This window comes from Gastrolobium bilobum, unplaced genomic scaffold, assembly GCF_033153095.1.
Source record: "Gastrolobium bilobum isolate Gb01-03AN ecotype WA unplaced genomic scaffold, APGP_CSIRO_Gbil_v1 utg10606, whole genome shotgun sequence".
NCBI classification, from domain to species: domain Eukaryota; kingdom Viridiplantae; phylum Streptophyta; class Magnoliopsida; order Fabales; family Fabaceae; genus Gastrolobium; species Gastrolobium bilobum.
The window spans coordinates 138,335-151,339 of NW_026897840.1; the positions used below are offsets into that span (position 1 = coordinate 138,335).

The 13,005-nt window shown below is 32.3% G+C and overlaps 2 protein-coding genes across 2 annotated transcripts in view; one reads left to right on the forward strand and one right to left on the reverse strand.

Moving 5' to 3' along the window:
• LOC133310752 (rac-like GTP-binding protein RHO1) overlaps window positions 1-13,005 on the forward strand; it is a 43,234-nt gene that overhangs the window by 12,926 nt on the left and 17,303 nt on the right. The gene's annotated exons all lie outside the window — the stretch shown is intronic.
• Window positions 4,443-6,582, reverse strand: LOC133310764 (uncharacterized). The gene is made up of 3 exons (XM_061511750.1): window positions 6,557-6,582; window positions 5,363-5,717; window positions 4,443-4,982 (listed from the first exon to the last, which is right to left on the reverse strand). The coding sequence occupies exons 2-3, from the start codon at window positions 5,366-5,368 to the stop codon at window positions 4,443-4,445; spliced, it is 546 nt and encodes a 181-aa protein (XP_061367734.1). The 5' UTR covers window positions 5,369-5,717; window positions 6,557-6,582.

A 13,005-nucleotide genomic window follows, 5' to 3' on the forward strand; every position in this document is an offset into this window, starting at 1 on the left:
AATTCGGTACACACATAGTATTAAATTTTTTTCCATAATCAAGGGCGAAAAATAAAAGATGAAAGATGCCAATTATGAAAACCATTTTACACCTATTTCCTTAGTTTGAAAAAAATAATAAATAATATTTTTACATAATTGAAACTTTGAAAGACTTAATTAATGAGAATTTAAAGAAAATTGTAGTTGCATACTATATGAAGCACCGACACTTCAAAAACTCTAACGTGTGGTACCCGACATTCTTCGACATTCTGACACTCTCCGACACTCCAACACGTGTTATAGAAATTCAAAAAAATATTCAAAGGTTGCGTTGAGTTGAGTTTTTAGTTTAAACTATTAGATTCGTTGGATTACGATTATCATTTTATTGAGTTTAATATAAATATCGGAGATATCTTATGTTTCTTTACAAAATTGATGAATATTATAAGATTAATGTCATTTTTTTGTTAAATTATTGAATATTAAATATAATATACACTACATAAATTAAAAATATTATTTAATATCAAAACGTGTCGAAATCTAACATTTCTTATAATTAACGTATCGAAGTAGACAAAAAAATTAAAATAATGTTTTTAATTAAATAATTACGTATTTATTGCAGTTTTGAGAAAAATTACGGATCTATTGCACACTGTGACGCCACATTGAGGCGTCTCACCCTAAGGGGAAGACGCCCAAATGGAGCGTCTCTCGTGAGGTGTTGACAGGTGTCACTTTTTTTTTCAAAAAAAAAATTAATTTAATCATAAAACTTCTAAAGGCCATAACTTTTGACTCGAGTATCCAAATCAGGTAATTCTTTTTTTGATTCTACATAACTTTTTGAGATCTACGCAATGACATCTCATTTGATATATTTTATTTCTCATCAACATAATTTAAATTTAAATCAGGTAATCCTTCTTCCTTAGATATTTAGAATATTTATTTAATTATTTCCTTTATTAATACAGATTTTTCAAATTGATTTTTGATTTTAAATCACAAATCAAATCTTTATTTTGTTTTCCTTATTAATAATAATTGTTACTTTTAATTTAAATTACAAACTAAATTTTTTTATAATAAAAATAAAAAAATTTATTTTTTTAATTTAAATCACACATCAAATCTTGATTTATTTTTTGTATTAAATCACAAACGCAAAACTCAGGAACTTCTGAGTTTACATTGCATAGCCACTCTTTATTCTCCTTGTCACTATCTAGACACAGTTGTTAATGTTTTAACAAGGGGAAACCCGAATGTTTACATTGAGAGTGTAATTTTACCAAATGGTGAACTGTACAAGGACATGGTAGGTCTTTCGTGTTTGAATTAACTGTACGTGTGTATTTGTACTTTTGGCAATTGCATAAAAAGTGGTTGCATATTCAACTGATAGATACTCTTATGAAAGTCTTTGACAGAGCCATTGAGTCACGGTTGGACCGGCGGTGTACGTTTATTGCTCTTGGAGGTGGTGTGATTGGCGACATGTGCGGAGCTTCCTTCCTAGTCTCTGCCACTTGACATTATCTTTTTTACTATTCATTGGATTTTGTATTATGTTCCCAAGTTGATTCTTCAGTTGGTGGCAAAATTGGGATAAACCATCGCCTGGGAAAGAACCTAATTGGTGCTTTTTACCGACCTCAGTGTGTGCTTATAGACACAAACACATTGAATACATTACCAGACAGGGAACTGGCATCAGGGTTTGCAGAGGTTATAAAGTATGGGCTCATCAGGGATGCAGAATTGTTTTAGTGGCAAGAAAAAAATATGCAGGCATTAATGGCAAGGTAAAATCTTGATTAAATACGGTACTTTTTCAAGCTTGCGTTCCTTCTATTTGTCTATTTGGTTTTCATAATTAAGCTTGTAATAATATGTGAAAGTGTAAAACATCTCATGGGTCATGGAAGCAAATCTTCTGGGAAATGTATGTTAAAATATGTACTTTTGGCTGTAAAAAGTATCTCAGCATTGAACTTTATGACTTCTCATTACTTATTAGCTAGTTGCATGAATACAGATACGAGGATCATACGATATGCAAATATAATAGTTTTTAAAAAACTTAAGATACTGCTATGTTATATATAGAGGTGTCAAAATGTGCTGAAGTCTATGGGCTAGCTCGCAAAGTCCTATATTTGGCCCTAATCCATTAGGACCTTTTTGTGGTAGGGTTTGTTTTAGCCCTAACTCTCAAAGCTCTATAATTTAGCAGGTTGAGTTAGGGCTGACCCACGGGCTAAATTTTTTCCTTTATCAAAATTTTCATTATTTAATTTATAAATATAAAATAAATTATAACGTAATATAAGTTAAAATTGTTGTGAATTTGATAGAGAATATAAGAGCAAGTGAAATATGAAAGAAAGAAAAAATGAAGTGTACAAAGAAAATCAAAAGAAGAGTAAGATAAGAACAAATATGACCTCTTAAAGGTAAGGAAATATTATTATATTCTGAATTCACCAAGTACCATTTTTTCCATCTAAGATATGTCCTTATATAGGACTTTAAACATAATTAGGGGAATAACACATCATTAGTGTGAGTGATAGTTGTAGAATAACAAAGATCATGAAAAACAAATAGTCACATTTTATGAACCATTTACAAAGTCATCCATAATATTTCACAACACTTCCCTTTGTATGTATTCTACAATTCAACACCCGTTAGTGTGATGGTTATAAAATACATCAAAAGGTCATGAATAACAAAGAGTCACATGTTATGAATCATGTGAATTGTCATCCATAATCCATGTGAAAGGTCATCCATAATATTTTACAACACTCCCCCTTGGATGTATTCTACAATTCAACACACCATTAGTGTGATGGTTATAGAATACATCAAAGGTCATGAAAAACAAAAGAGTCACATGTTATGAACCACGTGAAAAGTCATCCATAAAAAATAAAAATGAATTTTTCACCAGTGATATGTTTTAACAGAGAATTTCATCTGCACATCAATAAAAATTAATTTTTTTATTGACATCTAAGCATGTTATATATCCAAATTTGTATTGAAACATATGGTATACAATGCACCTTAGTAATTTTGTGGATATAATAACTAATTTTTTTTGTAACAATAGTAATTAAGAAAATCAATGGTTTTACTTTCAAATGTATAGCATACTAATAGTAGTTATTCAATACTGGTATTAAGGCCATTTTTCCGTCGTTACTTTTAGTTTTCTACTAGAGTTGTTGTATTATGTTATGACTCCTGGTGAGAAATTCTTTATTTGATGACATCCTTTAATAATGAATTTAGTAAAGGCAGTAACTAAATTTTCACTTATATTAAAACTTTGTTTACATTTTCACTTGTATATTTTTTAAAAAAATTAAATCATAAAAACTTATAATTTGTATAAAATATGTTAAGAAAATGTTATATATTTATTTGTTAAAATATTTTTTAATGAATTAAATATGATAAAAAAAATTATGAAATTATAATCTTGGATAACCCTCAAGCAGGCCTTAACCCATAGGACACGAGCCTTTATTATTGAGATTCATTTGGCCCTGGGAGCTTTTTGGCCCTAATCTAAGGGGCTAAGGCTAATGGGATGGATTGATCCATTTTGATAGTTCTATCAGTATACATGAAGTAAAATATGTGTATTTATATATGTAATTTAAAATCAAATTTATTTACATGTGATTATCCTATCTCAACTCATGTTCCATCTGTTCTCCTTGTCTCAAGTCCCTATGTAATAATTTTGAAGTTGGCAAGTACTTTTAGGGTGACAGATTTCAAAAAATAAAACAAAACACACACACCCCAAATGCATGTGTATTATACGAGTATCTATCTGTATTGAACATGGTTGCGCCACCATTTTGGAGTATCCGTGCATCGCAGCTTATTAATGCCACATACTTTCTTGTTGGTCTATTTATTTTTATCAGAATGTTGTGCAATTGCTTCCATAATGCTCTTCTACTCGTCTAGTTATTACAAGTTATTGGACATGGTCTATTTATTTTTATGAGTTTAGGAAACAGTTTTCTCCCAAAAATGCAAGGATAAGTGAGGGAGTTTTATGCATGACGTGGGCGCTCAATGATCTTTTTAAATACTTATTTTCAATAAAGTGCACGAATATATTATCCCGTTGTTTCTGGATGTGACGGTTCCGCATATTTCGTTGTCAGATTTCAGCTGAAGTTGAGCTTAATATGTTTTTCAGCAATTTGGAGAAATCAGTTTGTTGTATGGAATAGATCAACTTTGATATCATTACGGTAGCATGTATTGGTGGTGCCATGCATACATTAATATTTTAACACAAACTTTACGAAGTAATGTGATATGAATGAGATTATCTAATCAAAGTTTGTGAATAATTAGTACCTACGGATCAAACTGTGACCAAAGGAGATCTTTTCCTCTTTTTTCAACCAATACTATTTGGATGCAACAGCATTCTTGCCACGCAACCATGTCAAACGTTTATCCTTTTTGAGAGAGAAAAATATCTCCCTGGCATGAGGTTTGTTGAACAGATCTAAAGCAGCAAAATATAGTTGTTGATCAATATCTTGCATCAAATACAAGTCCTTAATACAGTCAGCCATGCTATATCTAGCATTATGTTGCTCAATGGCAGCTGCCCTCATCTTAGAAGCAGATGCCATCTCCAATATGGCTTTTGCAATAGCATCATCGATTCCTTTACGCCCTCTTTTGCGGTTACAGGTTGCAGTAGGTGTAGTAGGTTGAACTGTTAGAGGGTCATTAGCATCTTCCTTATCCAGGGATCCAGATGAGGACTCCTCTTGGTGCGTGCTCAAGAGCTCTGAACAAGGAGTTCTAGATGTATGTTCACCCTCAAATGCAACTAAATATTCATGCTTGCCATTAGTTGCTGGCTCAGAGAATATTGTGCATAGCTCCTTAAAGATTGGGCAGCCACAGCTTTTTACAGTCTCAGCATCAGGATGTTTCTGTAATTTCAAAGAGTTAATCAAGTATTTTTATAAAGAACAAAAAACACCTCCTGCCTGAGTTCAATGGAACTCCAATCCTGCAGGCTATAATAGAAACTAATAGAGTTTCACTCCGGAGACTTATGCCACGGCATTCTCAAGAGTTACATAGTAAACATAACTTATTCCACATTCTTATCACTAAAAAGAAAAAAATGTAAAGCAAGCTTTGGTGTGAAAAATTCAAAAGCAGCTTTTCATATAAAGCATCCATGACTTTTTAAACTCATTTTTAAGGGAAGACCAAACTGACCATATATTCAAAAGTTTCCTCCTTAGGCAGGGCCATTTTTTGGTATTTAATTAATAACAACAGAACATAAGATGAAGGAACATACCTTCATGTATTCAGCCAAATTTCATCAGTCGCCGTTATAGATCCAGTGGCTTCATCCACATACTGCCTCCTCAAACTGAACATCGGTTTTTGAGTTGCTACTTGTCCCATTTCAGACCAGTTTTGTTGTAAAATTCATAGCAAATATATTTCCATGCTTTCTTATTGAATAAATTGTTATGTTTATTACCCTTATGTACATGGTCAACCATCAGCTCTGCAAGTATCTTAGTGAGTGATGTCGTCCACCTAGCCCTTGACTGTTCCTGCTGTAGAGTTTCTAATCTTCTTGACCTCGTAACTTGGGCTGCCATTTATATAACAAATGAAAGTGTTTGATAAAGAAGGGTATAAACCTGTACACAAAACACATAGAGAATGGTCATAACACGAGTGGTTTTGGGTTTTTGGCCAAACGATTCTAGTTGACTATGGCTAACATTAATTAAAAGAGTGCAAGCAAGAACAAATAACAGCAAATGTAAATGAGACTAGTCCATGATGAATCATGTGTGGGTGCATAAAACTAATAAACAGACAAGAAAAGAAAAAACTTGGGTAGGATAAGCCACTAGGAGTGGTTTAGTGGTGAGGGGTTTGGGTAGTCTACATAAGGTCATAGGTTTGAATCTCAATACTATCATTGTATCAAAAAAAAAAACTTAGGTAGGACATATATTACAATTACAAAACCTAAATTCAATTCCCATAATTTACCCCCCTTCCTCCCCTAAATAAAAAAAAATGAATTCCCATTCAGACCCCAAAGAAACATAGTTTGTATGCAATAACTAGTAGACATGTTGCAGAACTCAAGCACACTGAACTAAAAAATCTGGCAACAAAAGGACACAATATATAAAAAGAAAAGAAAAAAGCCAGGGTGGCTCGAAACTCAAAAAAGAATATAGTCTGGATTTTTACCACATCTAAGGACATGAAAGAATATAAACAGCAAATCAATTCTCCAACTGAAGGAAGCAGTGATAAATAATAAACAAAATTTATTGACACGAAAAAAGCAAACCTATATCAATCAAAAACCCAAAATTTCCACTCACTCTACTTCTAAACATTTTGTATGGACTATGGAGGCAAAATAAGGTTAAAGGTAAGCTCGTCATCTTGATACGCAGTTGAGAACTCTTCGTGCATACAGTGATGAATCAAAAAGTGCACTGAATACAAAACCTACCCATTGACAATAAATTAGAGAATTGTTTGCACCGGTGAAATGGGCATTATAGCAGGCACAGATTTTTGGTACTAGGAGGACACACCAAAACCTCCAAAATCAAATAAAACCCAAATAGCATGAATGGGAAGAGTCATAAACTTTATATCATTCAGAATCAGGGGAAGCAGATTCATCTCAACTCAGGCATTCTATGTTGGTGGAATCATCATTTCAAAGAAATTGATTCATGACAATTATTTAACCTTGTGGAAAACCCTGAAGAAGAGGGAAGAAAGTAAATTTACCTTAGAGAAACACCGATCTCTTCGATTAAGATTGATCCTTCGACGAGATTACAACAAAGGAAGAAGAACAGGGAATCCTTGAAAATCTCGTTTTAGTTATAAGTATTTTAAATTATCTTCAATTAAATTAAATATTTTTTCGTGTGAATTAATCAAATTTAATCTTAATTGATTGTATTTATTCATATTTTAAATTATCATCAATTAAATTTAATATTTTTCATGTGAATTCATTAAATTTAATCTTTTTCATGTGAATTGGTTTGTCTTTGTAACATATCCGTTAACGAGTAGAAGTTGTTGATTTGTTAGCCTTCCTGTTTAGTTCATACCAATTCATTGTGAAATGAAACCTATGTCCTCAAATTTGTATTGCCTTATTGAGCACCTGAATTGTATTGATGAAGAATCCTACAGACATGGCACAAAATAACTTAGGGGGGCGTTTGGTACACGGCATTTGGCCGGATTCCCGGGAAACTGATTTTTTTTAAATTTTAAATTTTTGGATATTATCGTAAACTGAATGTAATAATCATATTTTTAAAAATTGAGATTGCTGAACAAATAAAAATTTCTCCTGTACCAAACACCCCCTAGGTGTAAATTGATTTTATTTTTTCTTTTCTTAGAGATATCTAACTATATCTATATCTATTTATCCAACATTTCTCACCTTTTCCCGTTCAATATTTGCATAAATGTTGGAGATTTCCATCAGTTACAGTCATGCTATGTTTTATAAATTTTTAGGGAACGAGAAAGGATGGCAAAGTAATAAAAGGAAAAGAAAAATTTAGGGCATGTTTGAATTCTATTTTTTAAATTAGCTCACATGCTTAGGCTCACTACTGGGTCCAATCTAAAAGGCCCACTTCTAGAAGGTATAGGATGCCCTCTCATTTTCATGCACCTTGCTGCCCCTGCACACTGGCAGGGGTTCAGCATGCCTAGCCTGAAAAGGCTAGGCTGGCTAGGTTGACTAGGCTTTAACTCTAAATATCCTCTCTCACATTGAGGAAAGGAGGCTCTTCTCCTCCATTCAGCTTCAGGCGCTGCGAACATGGAGAACAATGCTAGCCACTCTCACACACCCTCCTTTATGGACACCATGGGAAGCTTCATTAGTGCTTTGGTCTCTACCATTGCTACTATGAGCACCCTTATATCAATATATTTGACCCTCCATGGAACACATCTATGTACCACTATGAGTACAGTTATATTTAATTTTTAAATTTTAGAATTAAATTTATACAATATATTTTAATTATTTCTGTTTTGTATTTTGACTATTAACTTTAAAAAAATAAAAATATATATATATTTCATTAAATATTTTACAAAATAATTTTAAAAAATAAAAAATAAAAATCGAACAGCCCCTAATTTAGGAATCTACTCTTACAATAAGAACTCAATTCTTCACAAACGGGGATTAAATGCCTAACCATCTCATTCTACAATGGAAAATCACGAACAGAAGTCAAATTCTAAGAATGGTAAGAAACATGAAGTCAGGATCATAGACACAAAAAGCAAAATGTCACGTGGCTGTTAAATGTTAATTATGAATGCCATTTCACAATTGCTTGCAAAGTCTTTAGCTAAATAATCAAGGACGAAACATAGCAGATGAAAGATGCCAATTATGAAAACCATTTTACACTTGTTTTTTTAGTTTTGCTAAAAGAATAACTGATTTAATAATATTTTACATAATTGAAAGACTAAATTAATTATATTCTTTTTTCAAGAACTAAAATAATAATACTTGTATCGTAGAAAAATAAGAATTTACTTTAAGAAAATTGTAGTTTCATATTTATCCCACACATGGTAGTTAAAATTAAGATTTTACATAAAATCGAAAGGGAATAAAAAATCGTAACACGTAGAATCATAAAAATATAAAAGCGTTTGGAATATTGGTAAAATCGTTTTGATGAATTTTTTTTATAAAACAGTAAAGTCATAATAATAAATTGGGATTTTAACTACCGTTGTCCCACAAACTTATAATTTTTAAGATAGACTTGTTTAATTGTTTGGACAGTTAAAACACAAAATTGTATGGTTCAGTCTGAGTAGTTCGAGAATGTTCACCAAATAGATGATGAATCAATATCACAAATATCATAGATCATCATTGTGCACTAAACGGTAAATGATATAACTAAAATGTTGGTGTGTGCACAACGATGATAATAATAAAGATGAGCCAAAAGTCCTTCCATGATGTCTTTACCTTTTATTTACTTGTTTGGGCTTGGGCCTTGTTTGTTTTCATATAGTTACGATTTCTTATCTTGGCATTAGTATTAGAATCCCCATCTATTTCTCCTGTTTGTTAGATTCTTTGGGGGCGTTGGAAAATTTGTTTTAGCGGTAAATCATAATTATTGAAAGGGGTTTAATTTTCTCATATTGAATAAGAATTCAATTCTCATGTTGTAGAGATAAAAAGCATGTGGGACTCATGTGTTAGAAAAAATTATATGTATGACCCATGTCAGCACGGAAATCGAAGGGTGTGTAGGAAAATTTTAATTCTCATATTAAATGAGAATTATAAAACCCTTATTGAAAATATGGTAGAGAAGTAAATTTTAAAAGAAAGTTAAAAAAATATATTTGAGACCTCGAAATATTACTGAAAAAATTGATTTAAATTTTCCGAGTCTATATTTGATTAAAGGTAAAATATTGCTGAAAAATGTGTTGAAATTACGGAAGTAACTCTTGTCTATCAAATTTTGACACGTTATTTCAGAGATATTTGTATCCAAATTTTTATTCCCTAATTTTTTTGTTTTCCAGTTAAATCAAAATATCACCTATGATTGTTATTCTCGAGTGATTATCTGGATAAAATTGTATACACAATATCACATTCCCATATCCTTTGAATCTTATATGAACTTTTCCACACAACAAAATAAAACTCTTCTATCAAACAAACCCTTAATTGGAGTAGTTTGTTAGGATATGGACTCATGGATCAGGTCCATTACATATTGAATATTGAAAAACCAAATAAATAATGGGATAGGATATTATTGTTATTAAATAATATTATTATCATATCTTAACCATTAATTTTTGTGGAAGAATAATTATCATTTATTATGAATTAATAATTAATTAATAAATTTAATTTGTGAAAATAATAACTGTTTACGAAAATTAAACTGTTACAACACGATAGTTAATATCCTATCCCTTGAATAAATAAATAGATCATAATTTGGAACAGTGACCAATTTGCCACTGATTATCATAAAATTTACCAGAATGCCACGCGCACAGTAAAAATTCCCAAACTGCCACGCAGGCTAATTCGCTACATAGTGTAGCGAATTAGGCCGGATGATGTGTTACCTACTCACTGGTCCACGTATTTCGCTACACAGTGTAGCGAAATACGTGGTCAAAAGGTCAGCCTGGTCAGTCACCTTTTGGACACGTGTCAAGCCACCCATATTTCGCTACACTGTGTAGCGAAATATGTGGCAACGGTCACCTGCTGCACTGCGCATGTCAGACACGTGGCAGCTTGGCACAAATTCGCTACCTTGGGTAGCGAATTATGTGCATCTTTTTTCCTATATAAACCCCACGGTCCCCTCCCCTCCCCCCACCAATTTCCTCTCATCCTCTCCCTCACTCCCTCTCTCTCTAAGTGCTTTCTCTCTACAAGGTTAGTAATTTTTTTTATGGGTTTTATAATTCTCATTTAACATGAGAATTCAAATTTTCCTACACACCCTTCGATTTCCGTGCTGACATGGGTCCTACATATAATTTTTTCTAACACATGGGTCTCACATGCTTTTTATCTCTACAACATGAGAATTGAATTCTCATTTAACATGAGAAAATCAAACCCCTTTTTTATTGCTTTTATAATATGTTTGTTTCATTGATTATGTTTTTTTTTTATAAATGGGTTATATTATCTTATATTTATACTTTAAACAATAGATTAGTAAATATGTTATATTATTTAGTGTTTAGGCTTGAAACTTTAGGTTAGTAAATATGTTATGTATTTAGTGTTAATACTTGAAACTTTAGGTTAGTGAATGTGGTATATTATTTAATGTTGATATTTCCAACCTTAGGCTAGTAAATGTGATTATTTTAAATCATGCATAAATGATTAGGTATAATTTATTTAATTTATTATTTAAGCTTTAATATATGTGTAATGTTATTTAATTTTGGTTTTTGATACCTTAGGCTAGTAAAATGTGTTAATGAATTCCATGCTATAATGCTTAGGCTAATATAAATAATTTTTTATTAATGCTGTAATATTTTGTGAATATTATTTAATGTTGGTATTTGAAACGTTAGGTTAATAAATGTGTGAATTTATTTTACGAATGAATTCATGATTAGGTCTACATAATTAAAAATTTGAGCACAAAATATATAAACGTTAATAATTTATAAATTTAGATTTTGGGTTTAGGGTTTTAAAACCTTAGGCTAGTAAAATGTGTTAATATTATTTAATGTTGGTATTTGAGCCATTAGGTTAATAAATGTGTTAATTTATTTTACGCATAAATGAATGGTTAGGTCTACATAATTAAATTTTTTAATTATTTTATAAACGTTAATAATTTAGAAATATTGTTTAATTCTTAAAATTTTGAAACCTTAGGTTGGAAATTATGTGAATCTATTAAGTTATAAAATCGTAGGTTTAATTAATTTAATTTATTATTTATGCTTTAATACTTATTTCATTGTTAGTTACTGTTGATGTTAGACACGATAGGTTATCAATTTATTTTAATTTAGTTAAAGCAGAAACTTAAATGGAGAAAAACCTTTGAATTGTGCTTTTATTAATTTTTTATTTAGCTAAATATTTATGAATTCTTTGTTCATGAATATTAGTTTAATTGTTTTGTATTAATTTATTTAGATATGGAGCATGATGAGGCACCTCGTCCTGGGTCTCCACGCAGCGTGATTGACCCTGGGCCTTCAGACAAGACTCTCCTAACGTTACAGGAGAAACATATATCCACACATGTGTGGAACACCTGTGAGGATCCGAATGTCCCGGATCGTGTGATTAATGTGCGACATGTTGCGACACATGATCACCGTGCCATTCCTGAAGAGATTGAGCCATGGCTGAGGCAGGCTGGCTTCTACCATATTGCGCGCCTACGCAACCATGAGGTTAGTAATTTTTTATTGTATCACTATATCCTGACTTTGGCATATGGCATTGTGATAATAATATATTTATTGCTGATTGACCACATATTTTTTATGATTTCAGATAGACCATTCGCTTGTGTCTGCGCTTGTCGAGCGATGGCGCCCAGAGACACGGACATTTCATATGAGGATGGGCGAGGTCACCATTACCCTGGAGGATGTGCGATGATTTGCCATACAATATTGTTTAATTGCCATCTGTACATCTTGCTTAGTGTCAAACAGTTGGTCCTTATATAGCTCGTTGTCGATCTGCCAGTTAGGTATTTGTGCTCCATTCATATCATCCAATTCTTGATCTGGATATTCCCAATTAACATTCGTGAAATGGCTAACTCTAGACCAAAACGGTACATTATCATTTCCTGCATAATAACATATCCAAAACCCCAATATATTAATGTCGTTATATTTGATATTAGATATTTTATTATAAAGCATTAATCCTTACGTACCTGCAACAGGAGGATCTTGCATTCCGACAATGCCTGGCGATGGAATTGGTTGTTCAACTGCAGTAGACGGACAACAATCAAAGTCACCATCGACATCCGTATCCGATGACTCGCTATCTGGAACAAGACCTTCATCACGCTCTTCCTCGAAACTATCTGTACGCCAAGATGGATCGTACATGTCGTTGGCTGGAACCGCTTCATAAAAAATTTCTTGAGTTGGTGGTGCAAGCGTTGGGGACGCGAGCTCAACTTCCAGATTAACCACGGGCACCATGTTTATGTCGATGATGTCAGTGCATGGATTGCTCAGTTGACTGCTGGATTGTCCACCGTAGTTGACTTCTGCATACAATTCAATAAATCTTGACTCGCCGTGTTCAGAAGTGCTTGCATCTACGACTAACGTTACATCTTCATCGTCGACAATTTCCACACCAACTCATTGCACGGGGTTACCCGA